At 45.0% G+C, this 22,135-nt stretch overlaps 1 protein-coding gene, 1 non-coding gene and 1 pseudogene across 3 annotated transcripts; 1 reads left to right on the plus strand and 2 right to left on the minus strand.

Annotated features, from left to right (window-relative positions):
* Nucleotides 1-3,152: 3,152 nt before the first annotated feature.
* LOC127784117 (uncharacterized) lies at nucleotides 3,153-7,257 on the minus strand (annotated as a pseudogene).
* A 946-nt stretch (nucleotides 7,258-8,203) lies between these two features.
* TRNAF-GAA (transfer RNA phenylalanine (anticodon GAA)) lies at nucleotides 8,204-8,276 on the plus strand. Its single transcript has one exon. It is a non-coding gene; the product is annotated as a tRNA-Phe (tRNA).
* Nucleotides 8,277-17,124: 8,848 nt separating this feature from the next.
* LOC127784113 (uncharacterized) lies at nucleotides 17,125-21,031 on the minus strand. Of its 2 annotated transcripts, none has more exons than XM_052311304.1 (7): nucleotides 20,889-21,031; nucleotides 19,500-19,847; nucleotides 19,095-19,322; nucleotides 18,656-19,010; nucleotides 18,455-18,579; nucleotides 18,201-18,336; nucleotides 17,125-17,749 (listed from the first exon to the last, which is right to left on the minus strand). In XM_052311304.1, exons 2-7 carry the CDS (start codon nucleotides 19,841-19,843, stop codon nucleotides 17,510-17,512), a joined length of 1,428 nt encoding a protein of 475 aa, XP_052167264.1. In that variant the 5' UTR covers nucleotides 19,844-19,847; nucleotides 20,889-21,031; the 3' UTR covers nucleotides 17,125-17,509. The 2 variants fall into 2 exon arrangements, with proteins under 2 accessions (XP_052167264.1, XP_052167265.1); XM_052311305.1 differs by having other exon boundaries at nucleotides 20,873-21,020.
* Between the last annotated feature and the right edge of the window lie 1,104 nt (nucleotides 21,032-22,135).

Below are 22,135 nucleotides of genomic sequence, written 5' to 3' on the forward strand. Positions count from 1 at the left end.
TTTGTGTTTCACTGGATGTATAATTTTTTAGATTTTGTGATTCATTGCATCGCATGGATCTGAGATGTATAATTTGTATAATCTGTGATGTATTTAATTTGTGTGTAGTTTTTTAGGATTTGTGATGTATTTGATCTGTGTGTATAAGTAACTTAATATTTGGGATGTTGATTTGGGGATGTGCATCCCATTTGATTCGGGAGAAAATACAGGGATTAACACTAGCCATTAGCAAATCAACAATAAAATAAAAACCAAATCAACAATAAAATAAAATAAAAAGATCTCGAGGAACTGTCGCTTCCCCTTTTTAGTCCCGGTTGGTAACACTAACCGGAACTAAAGATTCCCTCTCTTTACTCTCGGTTGGTATTACCAACCGGGACTAAAGATCAATTGAACCGGGACTAAAGATAGCGATCTTTAGTCCCAGATTCGTAGTCCCGGTTGGAAAACCGGGACTACAAAAGGTTGTAAACCGGGAGTAAAAAGCATTTTTCCACCAGTGGTAGGCGGCGGGTGGAACGGTGACCCGTAGAGCCAGTAGAGCCAGTAGAGCCGCCGAGTAGCACCAGAGCCAGTAGAGCCGCCGTCCCGCCGCCTACGGCAATGGCCACGACCGCCCCGCTGGACAACTTCTTTTTCTTCTTCTTCTCGGCCACTGGCATGGAACCGCCTCCGCTGCCTCGTCCATCCGTCGACGTGCCATCAGGAGATGGGAAGAACGGCTCGCATGGGCGGCTCAGGGGCTTGCCGCTGAGCTGGAGGTTGCCGACGAAGGACTCAGGCGAGACTGCTTGTTCTTTTTCTCCAGAGATTGTTCATATATTCTGCTTGACTGCTTGCCTGACGAAATCTAGAGCATGCATGCGCATAACTGTGATGAGACAACCACATGAATATTACCTGACAACTTGTTGGATCGATGTTTCCGTGGAGAGCCTCGGGCAAGATGTCGATCTTGAGGAACGGCGGCAGTAGCGGACCGAGGAACTTGGTCGTCTCGCCGGACATTGTAGGGATGTGCAGGCTTGCCACGTCGAGAAGGAGGAGGGGATCCCGCCGGCCAGGCGCGAGTCGCGCGTGCGGGGCCCATCGCCGCCGGGTGCCCGCCCCACTCCGGCCACCGCCGCTCCTTGCCCGCCTCACTTCGGCCGTTGCCGCTCCTTCCACGCCCCACTCTGGCCGCCGCCATTCCTTCCCACCGCTCCATCACCGCCACCGCTCCGCCCCGCCGCTCCGGCTGGAGAGAGAGAAGGGGATAGAGAGAAGGGGGTAGTGAGGATGACAGGTGGGGTCCACGTGGTCCCCACCATTTTTTATTATTGTTTCTGTGAAACTGACATGTGGGTCCCATAGGTTTTATTATTTTTCGGATAGAATTGCCACGTAAGCACCACGTCAATGCCACGTTAGATGAAGACCGAGTCAAATTTGCCACGTAGGCGTCACCTCAGCAAAAACCGGGGTCAAATACTGCCGAGGGACCTTATATAAATGGTTTCGTAAGTTGGAGGGCCTGTCATACCTGGTTTTGCGATCAAGGGACGAAAATCAGACTGGGCGACAAATAGAGGGACCCAAAATGAACTTATTCCGGTCCAAAACTCAGGAACCCCCTCGCTAGCCTTCAGCCCAAAATCTGCAAGACGCCAAGGCCCAACAAGGCCCAACATCTGCACTTCACAGGTTAATCCAACGTCGATCGTTGGGCACGGCACGCATCGTCGTTCCATCTTCCGCCTCTTCCTCTCTCTCCTCGACTCAGCGTTGCGCCGCCGCCGCCTGTTGGCCAGAATCGCCACGCCACGCCACGCGTCGCCCATTGGCTAAAATAGCCGCGTCGTCGCGTTGTGCCGCCGCCATGCCGATTTCGTCTTTGGCTGCTGCACTTGAATCTTGATTAGGTGATTTTGCCTTATTGGCTTGTTGGCTAGGGCGAGCACTCTGAGGAGAGTCTAAGTTTGTGATTACCATCTCCTCGTGGAATGGCTGGACGGCGTCGCCTTCTCCAACAGGCCGACATGGCAAGCCAATGATGCCAACCAGGCACTAGAGCAAATGAGCAGATGCAAGGTCCTTTTGTCCCATGTCATCCTTAATTCCTTTTGTTTTCAGTTAATGTAGTAAATACCAACATAAAGCTTGAAAATTTTCAATTAATCTCGAATAGTTTTTTTCTCTATATTTTAATGTCTGGTTTCAAGTTGAACTTTCAAAAATTTTGAGTATTTGACCGTACTGTTGTGCATAGTTCGAATATATAGCTGTTTGTATTTGTAAATGATTTCATGACTTATTCTTTACTTAAAATTTAAGTATGATCCTCTCTTTCTTTATTCAGTCCTAATGGATGAATGAAGACATTTTATTCAGTCCTAATGGATGAATGAAGACAGTGATATCACATTTTTTATGATATATTTTGTGATTTGTGACTTTCTTCTACGATTGACAAATTATCAACTACACAAATATTTTTAGCTGATTTTATAATTCAGGTACACAATTTCTGTCCTTTTTCTCAACACTTTCTTCTAGTATAATGCCATCAATGGGAGAATCGATGTTTAGGATACATAATTATCTGCATAATACTACTTCTGGTTTGTGTTGTGTGCAAAGGATGGTTAGACACTCCCCTGATTTCTCTCTGGCTCCGCCCCTGAAGACAGGATCAGGGCCCACCTTGCTAGAGCTCGTGTTAGCCCACCAGCCGATCTCATTAGAGATGAGAGTGACAAATCCTTAATTGACACTTATAAGAGTGGCAATTAGTGAAATATCCCCACGATTAGAAGCATCGGGTAGGCCATCGAATTAATTCTTTTTTCCAAAAAGTTTGATTTGTATGAATGTTAATTTCGTGTTATATATTCTCTATTCAACTTAATAGATCACTTTATAATTAAGCACGTCACCTTTACTTCTAGTAGAAGAAAACAGGCGAAGTTGTATGAGCTAATGAGCCGGAAAAAGGCAAACGGGCTCGCATATTAGCCAGGTAGTTTTAACATGCAACGTTGCGTGCTTACACGCTTGCTGAGTTAAACCTCTTGCTACAGCTTAAATGCTTAATACAATGTAATCAAGGGAAGACGAATATAACAATTAACATTATAAAAAAATTTAGTGCACTTCACACATACAAATACAATGGAAGATATTAGACTGCCAAATTTCAAAATCCAGAAGCAAAGAATAAAAGAGGCATTAGTGGATTAGTCCATAATTTCTAGGAATCAGAAAGAGAGGGATTAGTAGAGCTGATTGTCGCAAAAAAGGGGGATAATATATTCAGTTCCAAATGACTAAAACTGATCCCAAATTATGGTTACTACATAGTCAAAAGACAGAAGGCTGCGGAAGACGGATCGATGATGGCCATGGCTGTACTTGAAACAGGGCATATACCACCATACCGGCCTGAAAACACACGCAGAACCTTAAACGAGTACCTCATTTTCAAATAAGTCAGGCAACCTAAACTGACTTTAAGATCTCCAATTACATCCATAAACAGCCGGCCGAGAAGTACTTTCATTTGCAAGAAGATCCAACTATTGGCATAACAATGTCCTCAAGCAACGGTATCAAAAACCAAAGAAACCAAGCTCAGTTGCCCTCTCTTTCTCGAATGTCTCGAAGTACTGGTAGATGATAGTAACAGCAAGCAGAATACCAGTTCCTGAACAAATAGCACCAATGAAATCAGCTAGAACAGTCAATGCACCAATGCACACTCCAACAAATGCGGCGGCAGTGGGGATGTATCTGTTCAATTCCTTCTGCAAGTTTGACTCACGATGGCCAGGCATCACCATTTGCTGTTCCTGTTATAGTGACATAGAAATGGAGTTTATAGATGGCCTTTGAGAAAACCAATATAGACTATTAGATCACCTCAACACTAAATATCCCACTATATATAGATTCCTCAGCACAAGGTCAAAGTTTCTAAATATCCACTAAAAAGGCTCCAGCAGTTTCAGATAAGATAATAATAGTTAAGAAACTTTGGATAAGGCTTCATGGAAAACATTGAACGCTACTTGAACAATTCATGTGCTTGAATGACTATAATGTTGCATGGCACAACAATATTTGGAGTTTTATGTATACAGAGTTCAGAGGTTAGCATACATCAAAACATGTGCAGGTGCGATATCAGACATAAGACATCACCACACATGCAATGTAATGAGTTGGACTATAGGTAAACAGGAACAATAACTAGATAGAAAATATGTATCTACATCTTTACCTTCAGCTGTTTAGCAACATCCTTTGCAGATGAGCCAGATACTTCAATCCATGTCTTTGAGAAGAGAGCACAAGCTGACAGCATGAAGACCACATAGAACAACGCATGGAACGGATTTGCAAGAACATCAGCCAAACTGCATGGTTTCCAAACATGAAAGGTAAGAACAAAAACATAAACATAAAATGGAGACAAAAACAAAAAGCATATACAATAAGGATGCAATGGTGACATCAAACATAACGATTATTCACCTTGATGGAGCAGTTACATAGTAAGCGAGACCACCAACAGGAACCGAATGTCCAGAGTACTCAGATTCCTTCCATTTCCCAAGAAGGTTAACCAGAAAATTTCCACTGTACCTCCTGTAGAGAAGCTGCAACAAAATAAAAACATGTTAAAACTTGCTCAGTAATGTAAATATTACTGCGGCACTACAATACCGCACGCACCTGTGATATGAAGTAGAGGTTGGTAATCAGTGCAGAGTGCAGAATGATGGGCATGTTTGAAGTGTAGAACAACTTAATTGGATGCTTGCTGTCCCCTAGCATTCTTTGATCTCACTGGAAGCACAACACGGAAGCCTTGGAAGTAGATGACTATGAGGAAGACCAATACAGTTGCAAGTAAATTTGTCACATTCGGAAGGTTCTGACGATAGAAAGCTTCATGCAAGGCACGGACTTTGTCAGTTCTAGTAATCAACAAATGGAACAATGCAATGACAGCTCCTTCAAATTCAGCACCACGCCCACTGTTGATGGTTGTGGGGCTAAACGCCTTCCAGATGATATTCTCACTGTGCAACAGCAAGTTCACCAATAATAAGCTAAATTGTAACAAAATGTCACATCAGTAAGAATGTAAGATAAAGAAGTTTAAGATGCTTACCAGATATTGGTAGCAATGAACAGAGAAATGCCAGAACCCAAACCATAGCCTTTCTGGAGAAGTTCATCAAGGCAGATAACAATGATGCCAGCAAAGAAAAGTTGTAGGATGATGAGAATGGCATTGCCAGTTCCAAGTTGGCTCACACTACCATACATTCCAGACAGCACATATGCCACAGCTTCCCCAATAGCAATCAAGATACCCAGCAGCTTTTGTGCGCCATTCCTGAGTCACATCACAAGATTACCACCAGGCAAAAAAAAAAAAAAAAAAAAAAAAAAAAAAAAAAAAAAAAAAAAAAAACTTTCATTCACTAAATCACTAGGTGCAGGACAGGCTAGCAGTACATGCACATTAGACTCTGAACACATTACCACCAATATATAAGACAATATAAAATAGGAGATTGCGCTATTTCTATAAATACTTACAGAAGTGCACGGTCCTGTCTCACACTGTTGTCAACTTCAATAATCTTTGATCCCACTAGAAGTTGCATTACCATTCCAGATGTCACAATTGGGGTAATACCCAGCTCCATAACAGTGCCACGGTTTGATGCAAGAATAACACGCATCCAGTAGAAAGGATCTGCTCCAGTAGTTGAATGAATTCCATAGAGTGGGAGCTGACTGCACACCAGGAAAATGAAGAGGGAGATAACGGTATAGATCACTTTTTCTCTGAATGGTATTTTCCTATCAGCACTCTGTACTTCTGGCAGGAAAGCCAGAAAGGGCCTGACAAGATGCAGTACTCAAAAACCGCCAGCCATCTTTCTGTGTCCAGGAAAAGAAAACAGATCAGCCTTTGACACAATGGAACATGAAAAATGTTAAAACATAATATCACCCAGTAAACTGCAAAATTTCCCAGCTTGGTGTGTTATGCAGTCAGTTATGGTTCAGATCAACGAGATGCATTTATTATCCATTTGACTGTAATTGAAGTAAACCAACCCAAATATCGTAATGCTAAAACAGGAACCCAGTATTTCAAATAAAATGAAAGTCGAATGGAACCCTCATGCGTTTCTTTGACGAAAAATGGGCAGAAAGGAATTTAATTCACTTGCACCAAGTTTACAGCAGGACGAAATAATCACATTTACTGAGAGATGGAAAACATTTTTATTTCCTTAAGAAGATTTAATTAATTCAAATAAAAGTGGGAAAGTGAGGAGGAGCTATATAAAGAAGCTATGCCTAAGATTGCAATAGGAAGCAGGTGATTTATAAGCAGAAGAAAATTAAAGTTTGACATGTCCATCTAGCAAGAATGGTAACTTTCGCAACGCAAAAGAAAAGGAAAAAAAAGAAGGCCAATTCTCAATTCCTATCAAAATTGATAAATTGACTTGGATTCGGAGTCAAATTTGCATATATCTACACCTAATCTGCATTCACTTATTATTATCATCATTATTATTATTATTTCCTTCAAACCAAGCATGTCAGCGAAACAAAAACTTGTCCCAGAATCCAAGCACAAATTCCCGCCAACCAACCAAAGCATCGCTCTCGATCACATACTTCACTGGCATCGATCCGAGACCCGCCGGTTAATCACAACTACCAACGAACACACCAACCCAACCCTGGATCTGGACGCCCCACCTACCCACCAAAAACCACCCGCATCATAAAACGAAAAAAAAAACGCGACACGGATCAGAGACGCCCGCGGATCCAAGCATGAACACAGCAGGTAGCACGGGCAACACAGATCTAGAGGAAAAACGCCGCAACAAATGGACCCGCCCGATCCGACGGCGAGAAGAAGGAAGGAACAAGCGTGAGAGGGCCGAGCTGCTGCCTCACCTGGCCGGCGCCGCCGCCGAGGCGAGTGGAAGCTTCGCCCCCGCCGCCGCGGGATCGGAGAGCGTGAAACCCTAGGCGAGGAGAGAGAGATAGTGGGGCAAGAGCACGAAACGGGAGGAGGGAGGGAGATAGTAGTAGCAGTTGAAGAAGAGAGGATGTGGTAGAATGGGTCGCTGCGGGTGGGGCCCACCTCCGCGGTGACCTGACGTGGCGCCGGGGCCGGTGACCTGGCCGCGAACGCCGGCCCGCCTAGCCGGCTCGACTTCGTCTCTGTCCCGCCGAGGTGCGCTGCCCGCTGTTGTTTCGTGAGGACCGCCGAGGTGTGCCTCACGAAACCGCGATGGAGTCTAGCGTGTGCAACGACATCGAGTCCGGCGTGCGCAACGTCCCTTCCCTGTGCGCACGCACGAACGCGCACTTTGGCATTGGCAGTGGCAGCCCTTCATGCCATCGTTAGTTTCTTCTATAAGACTTTCATCTTGACTTTGATAGAAATTAATCTGATCGTTGCTAATGTGGCTGATATTTCAAGTTCTTGTAACCTTTTAAGTTCAATTGAGCAAAGTACTGTTGTAAACACTTTTTTTTTACTAGTGGCATCATTCAGCTTATTGCTGCTAATTTTCAGATCAATTTTGCTGAATTTTGAGTTAATCATTCAGCTTTTGGATTTTCAGTTCAGTGCAATGTTGAAAAAGTTTGGTCCAAGAAGGCAAATTGAAAAAGTTTGTCTTTCAAAAGACAACCTTCACTGTGCCTATAATTTGAACACTTTAAAATATTACTGAATTCAAACCATGCATATTCACAAGAAGTTCACAGATAACAACATTCATATTCACAGAGCTGCTCACAGATAACAACACAGATAACACAATTCACAGAATTTTGTATCTCTTACTAGGACAGATAACAACACAGATAACTTGCTGGGACAGCAGCAGCAGATTCCTGTCAATATCTTCAATCTACAGCAACAGCTCCTAAATACCAGAAAATGACTATGCAGTAGCACGGCTAGGGCCGGGGCTGTTGCAGGCGAACGGCGACTCGCAGGCGAGCGGCGGTGACTCGCGGGCGGGCGGCGGCGGTGAATCGCGGGCGAGGGAGGGAGCGGCGACTCGAACGTTTTATTGATACAGAGAGGCACAAACATGCACCAGTCTCTGAAAGTTCACAGGAAGCACTTAAATAATAAGTGTGCTGTTCATGAACAGTGGCGGGGATAGCTCAGTTGGGAGAGCGTCAGACTGAAGATCTGAAGGTTGCGTGTTCGATCCACGCTCACCGCATTTAATTTTCTGGGTATTTTAAATTTCTGTTGAATCATTTTCGTAGCTTTTTTTAAAATTTTCTCTTCTTCAAGATTCAATATTTAAAAGTTTCTTTTCGTTGGTATCAATATTAAGACCCTGTTTGTTTCAGCTTATGATTATTATAATCTAGATTATTAAACCAGATTGCTATAGGCTAGATAATAATAAGCTGTGAGTTGTTTGTTTGTCTGGATTATTGGAGGCATGGATTATTGGGTTTGAAAGGCTAAAGTCTATAATGTCCTCAGCTATCTGTTCGGTTGATGGCATAGGTGGGTAATTTCTCTCAAGTATGTAGGGGTAGTGGGTCTTTAGCCACTCAATTATCTGAAAAAAGCTCCTTTAGAGCAGCTTATTAGATTATAACAATCTGACTTATAGATTATAATAATCTGCTATAATAATCTACTTGTTTGTTTCAGCTTACTTCTAATAAGCTAGATTATAATAATCCTAAGCTGAATCAAACAGGGCCTAAATAGTATCCCCAAGTTTCTAAAGTTTTTTTTCAGTTAAATTGTTTTCCTAGGTTTTTTTAAAACTCTTATTTAAATTAAATTATTTTCATAGGTTTTAAAAATTTCTCTTCTTCAGGGTTCAATATTTAAAGTTTCTTTTCATTGTATGAATATTAAATTGTTCCCCCAAGATTCTAAAGTTTTGTTTCTTGAGGGTCTAAGGTATTTTTCAACTTCATTTTGTCTTTTAAGGACGGTTGTGTTTGAGTGTTTCTTGCTCCCTATGAGTGGTAACTTGGAAAAACCGAATGCTGCATATTAAGTTCAATCGGAACTGTCTGGAAATTCTCGGATTTGGAAATGAATTCGGATTTTTTTTCTCGAAAACAAAAACGAATACAGTAAGCATAATATTTGTCAGAATCAAAAAACGATCAGAAACTATCTGGAAATTTTGTTCGGATATCCGCAAGCATGGATCAAATTTTAGAAAAAAACACGTATATACATAACTTTATTATATGGAGTCAGATAAAGACAAACTTTATATCAAAATTGTAGAGCTCGATAAGATCTACAACTTTCTTGTTGACTATTTTATTATTTGAGAACATTTAAGGGTCTAAATATTCATTATAAAATACCATATATATTTTTACAAAATCTTAGATCTACAATTTAAACGATATCTAATAGAGATGTGTTCCATATCAAAGTTGTAGAGCTCAATAAGATCTACCACTTATAACATTTGTATTTCAAAATGTTTAAAGTATAAAATAAACACTACATGTTTTTAAGATGTGAAATAAAATAAATAACATCTCCAATGTATACAATAAGAACTTGATAAGTGATATGGTAAGTAAGCTACATATGCAGTAAAAGGTCTTGGGATTAGAAAATTAATAATCATATTTATATATGGGTCTCTTATGGGAACGGCCATGAAAATCTATTTTCACATACGGTTGTGGACCACCTACAAAATTGATGATATAAATTTTGGAGACGTTGATCGGAAAAAATAAGGGAAAAAAAGCGCAGGCTCGTGAGCTCAGCTCGGGCTTGGCTCGAGCTCGCTTGGTTCATGTCACACCCCGAAGTTCTTTCCCAAGCCTAAATTGAAGTTATAAATGGTCTCAAGAAAATACCTGTGTAAAGCAAGAGTAAACCTTAATAAATTAATGCAAATAATAATCGGAATTGGCATGTGGAATTTTTTTCTTGAGTTCTACATGTCGAAATACGCTAACAAGATTTTTAGTAGAATTTTCAGAGCCCTAGAAATAATTTTAACCAATTAAAATTGAGCATAAGCAATATTTAAATCCTTGGGAAAATTCTTTTTCTTTTTCTTTCTTTTCCTTTCTCTTTTTCCTTGAATGGGCCGCCGGCCCATTCTCCTTCCTTCCTCCCCTCCCGCTGGGCCGGCCGAAGGCCAAGGCCCAGCTAGGCCGCACGGGCCGGCTGCCCGCCTCCTCTCACCCGGGTCGCCGACAGGTGGGGCCCACCTGTCGGACCCGTCTCCCACCTCGCGCCGCGCCCGCCGCGCCCATGCCTCCGCCTCCTCCGGGCCACGTCGGCCACGCCCGCGCATGCGCCGCACCTCCCGCGCCCACTCCCCTCTCTCTCCCGCCCGTGCCCGAGATGGCCAGGATTCGATTTTCGAATCCCGCCTCTCTCTCCTCCCCCACTCCCCGCGTTGGCCGGCAGAATCCCGCCCCTACCGGCCACGTCCGGGATTCCCCTCCCCTATTTAAGCTCCACCGTCGCCCCCTCTCTCTTTTTCCCCATTTCGCCGAACTCCCTTGTTCTCCCCATCGCTCCCGCGCCGTGCAACCACCCGCCGTCGCCGCTCCCGCTACTCCGGCCGCCGCTAGCCGCCACTAGGCTCGCCGCCGCACCGCGCCGTCGCCGCCGCCGGGTTCGCAAGGACGAACTCCACCCCATCCGCCCTTCCTCCGTCGAGATTCGTCGCCGGAACCCGCATCCCCTCGCGCTCCGGTGAGCTCTACCCCTACCGCCGCCTTCGGCCATGGATGCCGGCCGCCTTGGTTCGTCTCCCTCCCTCTAACCTCTCTCTTTTCCTCCCTTAGGGCATTCCGGACCTCGTCCGCCCGTCGCCGCCGTTTACTCGTGGTCGCCGTCGCCGTTCGCCGTCGTCCTCCTCCGCGCCGGCCACTCTTGGTGAGGCATCCCTCTCTCCTCTATTCCCCTCCCTCTCCTTCCTAGCCGCCGCTTAGCGCCGCCGCCTTCGCGTCGCCTTTGCGCCGCCGCCTCCGCCGCCGGTTAACGTCGCCGGCAACGCGTGCACGCGCGTGCTGTCACCATTGCCGTGGCCGGTCGGCTGGCCTTGAGCCGAGCTGAGCCAGGTCGCCGTCGCCCGTCCGATCGGCCCCGGGGCGATCTGGGCCGTCGGTCCCGTGGACCGGCGGTGGACCACCCGCGTGGTCCCTGTCCACGGTGGACCGGCAGCCTTGGGCCGCTGACCCGGGGGCCCCACTTGCCGGTGCCCCTCTCATCCCTTGAGCTGCTGACATGCGGGCCCCGCCCGTCGGCGCCGCCGCCCCCTTGATGACGTCAGCCCTGGGAATTATTTGTGCAATAAATTATTTAAGAACTTTTTGTTATAGTAATAAACACAGTGAATCTTCTAAAATTCATAACTAATTCATCCGTGCTCCTTTTAAGCCCATTCAAGTCTCAGTAAATCAAGAAAAATGTGTAGAATCCATTAAAAATGGTTTTTTTCCTCTGTTTCAGTAATCTTATAGCCTGCTTGCATTGTTTGCCTTGTATGTCGCTTAGATTCCGGTTCTTCCGACGCTCCGGTGTACTTCGAAATAGTCGCCGAGGTTCCTCCAGCAGCAGAGCAAGGCAAGTCATGCTTGTCACTTGAACATGTTGATCCTATATTGCAAATGCTCTATTGTTTTTCTTCAAATATTGCATTGTTTTATAATGTTACTATGGGATGTTTACCTATTGTTACAGCCATGCTATTTTGGTACCATGTTCCTTTGTTAGCTTGGGTTATAACATGAATAGACTTTGGACTAGGGATTGCTTAGCCATGCTTAGTTCAACTAGTACACAATGGGGAAAATCCTATTAATGTTTAGACTGTTGGTTCTAATAGTATTGTTGGATTAGTGACACTGCTTCGGTGTTGGTTAATTAAAATGAATCACATGGTGGGCTGTGGGTGCATGGTTTTGCTAGTCGCACCCATGGCAATTAAGGACCGGTTCGCGGGAAACCCTAGAAGAATTTATCGTGCTTACCACAAGCCAGCGTGGGCAACGGCTGGGCTTGTAGTGTAGCATTCCTCTAGCTGACGCATCCAGGCAAGGGTGGGCGTGATGGAGCGGGGCGGGCCCTGCGACGGCCTCTGTCGCTTCCGGATTCAGCTAGGCACAAGAGGGGACTGCCCGCTGCCTTGCGAGGAGTGGGGGTGAAACCTGAGGTGTGGTGTGCTTGGTTAGAGGGGGTTATGCGAAGGGTCCTGTCATGGCCTCTTTCCGGTATGTCGTGGTGGCATGTCGGCGCACGGAAACGTGTCGTGGGGCTGTGTCTTGTGGGTACAGTTGTACACCTCTGATCAGAGTAAAACTATTCGAATAGCCGTGCCCGCGGTTATGGGCGGTCAACCAGATTCACCGTGATTAGTTTCACCCTAGTTTAGTCTATTGAAATTGGATAGTATAGGTGGATGGTTGGGCCTGTCGCAACGTGGTATAGCGTTGGACAGTGGATGATTAATATTGATTAATTATTACGACTGTTTTCTTCTTTAAACTTCTGTTTATAAATGCTCGCTTTATGCAAATGAACCACTCTAGCTCTCCTTTGATAATTCCCTGCATCATACCCCTATTCCGGTATGACTTGCTGAGTACAGTGGGTAGTACTCAGTCTTGCTCTATTTTTTCCCAACCCCAGAGTATGAGTATGTGTCGGATGGTGGTTTCTCCGAGGAGTAGGCTTCGTCCGTGCCGTCGAGGATGCCTGTGGAGTGGTGTTCCCGCTGCAGTTCAAGTCAAGGCTTAGCTCTTGTTATCTTTCGTTTTTCCGCTGCATTTATGTAAGACTTTTATGATGTTTGTAAGACGTGGATCTGAATGTCAACATTGTCGTTTGTGTACCCCGGCCGGTCCTGGATGGGGATTTTAATGCACATTCTGCTTGGAATTCTATTCGGGAATTTCTGGGCGTGACAGTTCAGCACGGCTCGATTGCCAAATGTCACGCCCTGAAGTTTTCCCCTTATTCGTTCCCTAAAAATTGTTAAATAAATCGTCCGAAGAAATTATCTTAATTAACTTAGAGTTAATTCCCTAATTAATAAATGCAATTAATAATCAAATTCGGCGTGGTGGAATTTTTCTTGAGTTCCCCATGCTCTAATGCATTAACAAGATTTTTAGTGGAATTTTCAGAGCCTTGGAAATAATTTTAACCAATTAAAAATCACCAAAGTGCAATTTTAAATCCCAGGAAAAATCATTTCTTCTTTTTCTTTTTCTTTTTCCTCCTTTTTCCCTCTTCTTGGGCTGTCGGCCCAGTCCACCCGTCACCCGCGTGCGCCCCCCTCCTTGCTGGGCCGGCCCATTGCCCCTCCCCTCCTCCCTCCGGGTCACCGACAAGTGGGGCCCACATGTCGGCCCTGTCTTCTTCCTCTAGCCGCCCGCGCCCGGCCGGCAACCGCCGCTCCCACATCGCCGTCCGCGTCTCCCGCGCCCACTCCGCGTCCACGCGCCGTGCCCACGTCGTCGTCCGCCGCTCCTCCGCCTTTCCCGCTCGCGCGCGCGGCCAAAAATCGGCGGGATTCAATTTGAATCCCGTCCCCTCTCTCTCTCCACTCCCCCACGTCGCCGGCCAAATAGGGGGCCTCCCCAGCCACGTCCGCCCCCTCCTGTGCCTTTAAAATCCCTCCCCCGAGCCCCCTCTCTCGTTTCCCCCACTTGCCGCGCTCTCCCGTGCTCCCTACCACGCCCGCGCCGATCTCCTTGAGCTCCGCCGCCGCCGCCCATCTCCGGCCGCGCGCCGCCGCCGCTCGAGCCACCGCCGCGCCGCGCAGTCGCCGCCGTCGCGCTCACCGAGCCCGCCCGCACCTCGGCCGCCGCTTCATTGCCGCGAATCATCGCCGGAGCTCCGATTCCATCGCGCCACCGGTGAGCTTGCCATTGTCTCCATCTACGGCTGTTTCATCTCGCCGTGCCGCGGCTCCTCCCTTCTCCCTAACCCCTTCACTGCCTTTTCCCAGGTCGCGCCGCTCCCGTCCGCCGTTTTTCGAAGCGTCGGCGCCGCTCATCCCCTCCCGCTCCGGTCGACGCCGCCTCTCCGGTGAGGACCCCTTCCCTCCCCCTTCCCGCGTGCGCCGCCATCTTTAGCCGCGCCGCCGCTCTGGCCGTGCGCCGCCGCGTTCCGCGTCGTCCACCGCCGCCTCCCGCGCCGCCGGTCACCGCCGGCGGTCGTGCACCGCAGCCACCGCCCCATGGCCGGCCGGCTTGAGCCGTGCCGAGCCACCAGCCGCGCCCCTCTCTCCCGCCTTGTCCCCACTGCCTGGTGGGCACCACCAGCCGGTGGACCACCCCTCCCCTTTGAGCCACTGCCCGTGGGGCCCGCATGCCGGCGCTCCCTTCCTCTCTCCCTCAAGCCGCTGACGTGCGGGGCCCGCCTGTTGGGCAATATTGTGCAATAAATCGAATAAGGATTTTTCTTTATTAGTAAAAACACAGTTTATCTTCTAAAATTCATAAGTAATTCATCCGAGCTCCATTTAAGTCCATTCAAGTTTCAGTAAATTCATAAAAAACCCTAGAATCCATTAAAAATGGTTTGGTTTCCTGTTTCAGTAGTCTTATAGCATGTTTTGCTTGTGTGCTTTGTTTGTCGCGTAGATTTCGGCCGTTTCGTCGATCCGCGGTTTCTCGAAGACATTTCTGTGGTCTCATCAGTGCGAGAGCAAGGCAAGTCATGCATTATATTTGATCATATTGTACCCAATTTACAAATATCCCGCATTTCTATTCAATGTTGCATTCTTTTACAGTGTCATGTGGGATGGGCCCTATTACTCAGCCATTTATTGTTTACCATATGCCATTAATAACTTGGGTATCAAAATGACTAGATGTTGGTTTAGGAAATGCTTAGCCATGCCTAGCTCAACTAGTACACAGATGGGGATCACATTATTACATAGACTTTGACTATGAACATAGGTTTAGATTGGTGCCACCGCAATAGTGTTAGTTAATTAAAATACACTGAATGGTGGGCTGTGGGTGCATGGTTTTGCTGGTCGCACCCATGGCAATTAAGGACCGGTTCACGGGAAACCCTGGGAGACTTACCATGCTTGCCACAAGCGGGAGTGGGTAACTGCTTGATCTGAAGTATAGCTCGACCCTTTCCTAGGCACCGGTAGCGAGGGTGGGCGTGATGAAGTTGGGTCGGCCGGGGTGTCCGGTTGTCCAGCTGCCGGATTCACCGCGGCGCAAGAGGGGACCGCCCACTGCCTGTTGGGGGTGGGGGTGAAACCTTAGCGTGGTGTGGATGGTTAGGGGAGGGTTATGCGGAGGGTCTTGTCACGATTTCCCCCCTTGCAGTATCATGGTGATACTTCGGGGCATGGCGACATGTGTGGAATCGTGTCTTGTGGGTACAGTGGTACACCTCTGGCTAGAGTAAAACTATTCGAATAGCCGTGCCCGCGGTTATGGGCGATCAATCAGATTCACCGTGATTAGTCTCACCCCTAGTTTAACTTAATGAACTGGTGTAGTTCAGGTGGTTGATTGGGCCTGTTACAATGTGGTGTAGCGTTGCACACTGATTGGTTAATATTGATTAATTACTACACTTGTTTTACTGCTTTCAACTACTGTTTTTAAATGCTAGCTTTATGCAAAAGAACCCTTAGCCTCCTTTGGTTATATCCTGCATCATACCTCCTTTTCCGGTATGACTTGCTGAGTATAGTGGGTAGTACTCAGTCTTGCTCTCTTTTTCCCCCACATCAGAGCTGAAGATCTTTCTAATTGGAGCTGTCTTGTTGAGGTTGGTTTCGTCGCTGCCGTCAAGGGATGCCTGTGGAGTGGAGTCGCCCCGCTGCTGATGTCAAGCTTCCTAGTTAGCTCGTTTTATCTTTTCCGCTGCATTTGTAATCTTTTATATTTTTGTAAGACGTGGATCTGTATGTCAACAATTGTCATTTGTGTACCCTGGTTGGTCCTGGACAAGGATTTAATGCACATTCAGCTTAGAAATTCTGGTTCGTGAATTTCTGGGTGTGACACCAAATGAGCCAAGCCCAAGCCTCCTTTCAGCTTGTTGCTGAAATGAGCCGAGCCCAAGCTGGCTCGTGAGCCGCTTGTTTGGCTTGTGAGCCTAGGCCATCATACATATATGGATGATTTTATTTTTTTTGTGGAGTTAGTATTAGTTAATATACGATTTATCATCTAGATTTTAAAGAATTGAATATATGAAGTTGTTCGAATTTTACATGCCAATGATTTCTTCTTACTTTTTCTTAATGATTATAAATTATATATGAAGATATGCTTTAGTGGGAAGGCTCGCAGGCTAGCTCAATCTAGCTCGACTCATGAGCTGAGCCGAACTCATGTTTTACCTTATTTCCCTAACCGACCCGAGTCAAGCTAAGCCTAATTTGTTGCAGCTCATTTCCACCCCTATGTACCGGCAAATATTCGAGCTCATGTTTTAGCTTATTTTCCTAACCAAGCCGAGCCAAGCCAAGTCTAATTTATTGCAGCTCGTTTCCACCCCTATATACCGGCAAATATTTGATTCGTTCCATTTCGTATTATTCGATTTCATTTCCGTATCTAGGTTTTCGATTCCGATTTCGAAAAAGAAAATATGAAAACGAATATAATAAAACCGTTTCCGTCCGTTTCTAATCCGTTTTCATCCCAAGCAGCCACAGCCTTAAAGATAAGACTGGCAAATACTTAATTGCCACTTGTAGGAGTGTCAATTAGTTAAATATCCCCGCGCTTGAAGCATCGGGAAGGCTATCGAGATCACTTTATAATCAAGCACGTCACCTTTGCTGCTAGTAGAAGAAAACAGGCATAGTTGTATGAGCCGGAAAAAGGCAAACGGGCTCGCATATTAGCCTTTAAGGTAGTTTTAACATGCAAAGTTGCATGCTTACACGTTTGCTGAGTTAAACCTCTTGCCATAGCTTAAATGGTTAATACAATGTATTCAAGGGAACACGAATATAACAATTAACATTGTGAAAAAAAAAAACTTGGTGCTCTACGCACATACAAACACAATGGAAGATATTAGACTGCCAAATTTCAAAATTCTGAAGCAAAGAATAAAAGAGAAATTAGATACTCCATAATTTCTAGGGATCAGAAAGAGGGATTAGTAGAGCTGATTGTCGCAAAAAAGGGGGATAATATATTCAGTTCCAAATGACTAAAACTGATCCCAAATTATGGTTACTACATAGTCAAAAGACAGAAGGCTGCGGAAGACGGATCGATGATGGCCATGGCTGTACTTGAAACAGGGCATATACCACCATACCGGCCTGAAAACACACGCAGAACCTTAAACGAGTACCTCATTTTCAAATAAGTCGGGCAACCTAAACTGACTTTAAGCTCTCCAATTACATCCATTAACAGCCGGCCAAGATGTACTTTCATTTGCAAGAAGATCCAACTATTGGCATAACAATGTCCTCAAGCAACGGTATCAAAAACCAAAGAAACCAAGCTCAGTTGCCCTCTCTTTCTCGAATGTCTCGAAGTACTGGTAGATGATGGTAACAGCAAGCAGAATACCAGTTCCTGAACCAATCGCACCCATGAAATCAGCTAGAACAGTCAATGCACCAATGCACACTCCACCAAATGCAGCGGCAGTGGGGATGTATCTGTTCAATTCCTTCTGCAAGTTTGACTCACGATGGCCAGGCATCACCATTTGTTGTTCCTGTTATATTGGCAAAGAAATGGAGTTCATAGATGAACTTAGTAACATTTCTGTATGTAAACAAATATAGACTAAGATCACCTCAACACTAATTATCCACTATATATAGATTCCCCAGTACATGGTCGGAGTTTCTAAATATCCGCTAAAAGGCTCCAGCAGTTTCAGATAAGATAATAATGGTTAAGAAACTTTGGATAAGGCCTCATAGAAAACATTGAACACCACTTGAAAAATTCATGTGCCTGAATGACTCTAATGTTGCATGGCACAACAATATCTAGAGTTTCATGTATACAGAGTCCAGAGAAGCACAATGGGCTAGCATACATCAAAACATGTGCAGGTGTGATATCATACATAAGACATCACGACACATGCAATGTTATGAGCTGAACTATAGGTAAACAGGAACAATAACTAGATAGAAAATATGTATCTACATCTTTACCTTCAACTGTTTAGCAACATCCTTTGCAGATGAGCCAGAAACTTCAATCCATGTCTTTGAGAAGAGAGCACAAGCTGACAGCATGAAGACCACATAGAACAACGCATGGAACGGATTTGCAAGAACATCAGCCAAACTGCATGGTTTCCAAACATGAAAGGTAAGAACAAAAACATAAACATAAAATGGAGACAAAAACAAAAAGCATATACAATAAGGATGCAATGGTGACATCAAACATAACGATTATTCACCTTGATGGAGCAGTTACATAGTAAGCGAGACCACCAACAGGAACCGAATGTCCAGAGTACTCAGATTCCTTCCATTTCCCAAGAAGGTTAACCAGAAAATTTCCACTGTACCTCCTGTAGAGAAGCTGCAACAAAATAAAAACATGTTAAAACTTGCTCAGTAATGTAAATATTACTGCGGCACTACAATACCGCACGCACCTGTGATATGAAGTAGAGGTTGGTAATCAGTGCAGAGTGCAGAATGATGGGCATGTTTGAAGTGTAGAACAACTTAATTGGATATGAGCCTTGCTGCCCCCTAGCATTCTTTGATCTCACTGGAAGCACAACACGGAAGCCTTGGAAGTAGATGACTATGAGGAAGACCAATACAGTTGCAAGTAAATTTGTCACATTTGGAAGGTTCTGACGGTAGAAAGCTTCACGCAAGGCACGAACTTTGTCAGTTCTAGTAATCAACAAATGGAACAATGCAATGACAGCTCCTTCAAATTCAGCACCACGCCCACTGTTGATGGTTGTGGGGCTAAACGCCTTCCAGATGATATTCTCACTGTGCAACAGCAAGTTCACCAATAATAAGCTAAATTGCGACAAAATGTCACATCAGCAAGAGAAAGAAATTTAGGATGCTTACCAGATATTGGTAGCAATAAACAGTGAAATGCCAGAACCCAAACCATAGCCTTTCTGGAGAAGTTCATCAAGACAGATGACAATGATGCCAGCAAAGAAAAGCTGGAGGATGATGAGAATGGCATTCCCAGTTCCAAGTTGGCTCACACTGCCATACATTCCAGACAGCACATATGCCACAGCTTCCCCAATAGCAATCAAGATGCCCAGCAACTTTTGTGCGCCATTCCTAAGTCACATCAAAAGATTACCACCAGGAGAAAGAAAATGAACAAGGAAGCTCTGCAATTTTCTGATGTTAGCTAAAACACTAGGTAGAAGACAGGCTAGCAGTACATGCACACTAGACTCTGAACATGTTATCCACCAATAAATAGGAGATTGTGTTATTTCTATAAATACTTACAGAAGTGCACGGTCCTCTCTCACACTGTTGTCAACTTCAATAATCTTTGATCCCACTAGAAGTTGCATTACCATTCCAGATGTCACAATTGGGGTAATACCCAGCTCCATAACAGTACCACGGTTTGAAGCAAGAATAACACGCATCCAGTAGAAAGGATCTGCTCCAGTGGTTGAGTGAATTCCATAGAGTGGTAGCTGACTGCACACCAGGAAAATGAAGAGAGAAATAACAGTATAGATCACTTTTTCTCTGAATGGTATTTTCCTATCAGCACTCTGTACTTCTGGCAGGAAAGCCAGAAAGGGCCTGACAAGATGCAGTACTCGAAAACCGCCAGCCATCTTTCTGTGTCCAGGAAAAGAAAACAGATCAGCATTTGACACAATGCGCATGAAAAATGTTACTAAACATAATATCACCCAGTAAACTACAAAATTTTTCCAGCTTGGTTATTATTCACTCAGTTATGGTCCTGATCAAGGAGATGCATGCATTTGAATGGAACAGAAGCAAAACAACCCAAATATTGAAATGCTAAAACAGGTACATTCCAGAAATCAGACATGAACCATCACGGTCTTCTTTGACAAAAAAAAAATGCATAGGGCGAGATAATCCACATTTACTGAGAGTGGGAAAACATCTCTATTTCCTTATGAAGAGTGGGTACATATAATTAAGACAAAGAAAATGTTGTAAAGTGAGAAGGAGCTAGATAAGTAGCTCTGCCTAAGATTGCAAAAGGAAGCAGATGATTTATAGGCAGCAGACATTTAAAGTTTTTCATTCATGTCCAGTATGGCAACTTTCGTAACGCAAAAGGAAAAAAAAGTCAATTCTCAATTCCTCTCAAAATTGGCAAATTGACTTGGATCCCGAGTCAAATTTAGCATATACATACACCTAATCTGCATTCAATTATCATTATCATTATTTTCCTTCAAACCAAGCATGTCAGCACCGCCACGAAACAAAAACTTGCCCCAGAATCCAAGCACAAATCCCCGCTAACCAACCAACCAAAACATCGCTCTCGATCACAATACTTCACTAGCATAGATCCGAGACCCGCCGGCAAATCACAACTACCAACGAACACACCAACCCAGCGATGGATCCATCCATCCATCCATGCGCATGGATCTGGACGCCCCACCTACCCACCAAAAACGCACCCGCACCATCAAACGCATCCATATCCCGTAGCAAACCAAATGAGCCCGCACCATCAAACGCACGTATCCGCGGATACGGTGTATCGAGCATGAGCACGGGCAACACAGATCTACAGGAGAAGCCGCAAACAAAATGGACCCCCGACCGATCCGACGGCGTGAGGAAGGAACAAGAGGAGAGAGAGAGAGAGAGACCGAGCTGCTGCCTCACCTGGCCGGCGCCGCCGCCGCCGCCGAGGCGAGTGGAAGCTTCTCGCCGCCGCCGCAGGATCGGAGGGCGCGAAACCCTAGGCAGAGAGAGAGATGCGGGGGCAAGAGCACGAGACGGGAGGAGAGAGGGAGAGTAGTAGCAGTTGAAGAGAGGAGGTAGATGAGGTTAGATTAACTAACCGCGTGGGGCCCACCTTGATGGGTCGCTGCGGGTGGGGCCCACCTCCTCGGTGATCTGACGTGGCGCGAGGGGACAGTGGGCGTCCGATCCGGGACGACCGGCCGATGGACTATGGAGGTGTCCCCTGATAGCGTTCACAATGCACACATATGGCGTGCGGAAAGGCTAATGGGCAATCGCTCGTCTGGCGATGGATAGGTTTCTTTTTTTTTTTCACTGCATTGCTTTTTTATTTTAGTAAATTTATACACCTAAAATTTATACAACTCAAGTTTACACATCTAAAGTTTAGAGACCCAAAGTTTATAAGTCAAAAGTTTATATATCCGATTCAAATTTGAATTTGAATTCAAATATTTTTTATATATAGTATTTCTATACATCTAAAGTTTATACACCTAAAGTTTATAGACCTAAAATTTATAAGTCAAAAGTTTATATATCCGATTCAAATTTGAATTTAAATTCAAATATTTTTTATATATAGTATTTCTATGTATCTAAAGTTTATACACCTAAACTTTATAGACCTGTTTCAAATTTGAATTTGAATTCAAATAATAGTTTATAGACCTAAAGTTTATAATTAAAAAGTTTACATACCCGTTTCAAATTTGAATTTAAATTCAAATATTAGTTTATAGACCCAAAGTTTATAGGTCAAAAGTTTACATACCCGTTTCAAATTTGAATTTGAATTCAAATATTAGTTTATCGACTCAAAATTTATAAGTAAAAAGTTTACATACCCGTTTCAAATTTGAATTTGAATTCAAATATTTATGGTGTAGTAGGAAGAGAAGAAGAGGAGGAGGAAGGGGGAAAGGAGGTAATGTAGTACAGAGGGAGGGGCGGGAGTGATCACCCGCCCATTAGGATTACCCCATGGCGTGTGGCAAAGTCTATCCACCTAAGCACAATGCCAGTGTGGAGGAGAGAAGGAGGTGGGACCCACGTGAAAAGCAGGTTCTCGTGGCTTGTTTTGGCTCCGAGAACCTCACCGAAATTTGTCAGAGAAAAAGCATGCCACACATAGAGCAGGAGAGAGAGGGGGAAGAAGCTCGCCG

The sequence above is a fragment of the Oryza glaberrima genome, chromosome 9, assembly GCF_000147395.1.
Source record: "Oryza glaberrima chromosome 9, OglaRS2, whole genome shotgun sequence".
Classification (NCBI taxonomy): Eukaryota; Viridiplantae; Streptophyta; class Magnoliopsida; order Poales; family Poaceae; genus Oryza; species Oryza glaberrima.

What these genes read in the sequence shown, in the direction of transcription:
- LOC127784113 (XM_052311304.1), bottom strand. Translation starts at nt 19,843, where the DNA reads ATGGCTGGCGGTTTTCGAGTACTGCATCTTGTCAGGCCCTTTCTGGCT. An exon ending in AGAGAGGACCGTGCACTTCT is followed by an intron (nt 19,323 to 19,499) that starts GTAAGTATTTAT and finishes GATGTGACTTAG; the next exon opens with GAATGGCGCACAAAAGTTGC. An exon ending in TTTATTGCTACCAATATCTG is followed by an intron (nt 19,011 to 19,094) that starts GTAAGCATCCTA and finishes GCTGTTGCACAG; the next exon opens with TGAGAATATCATCTGGAAGG.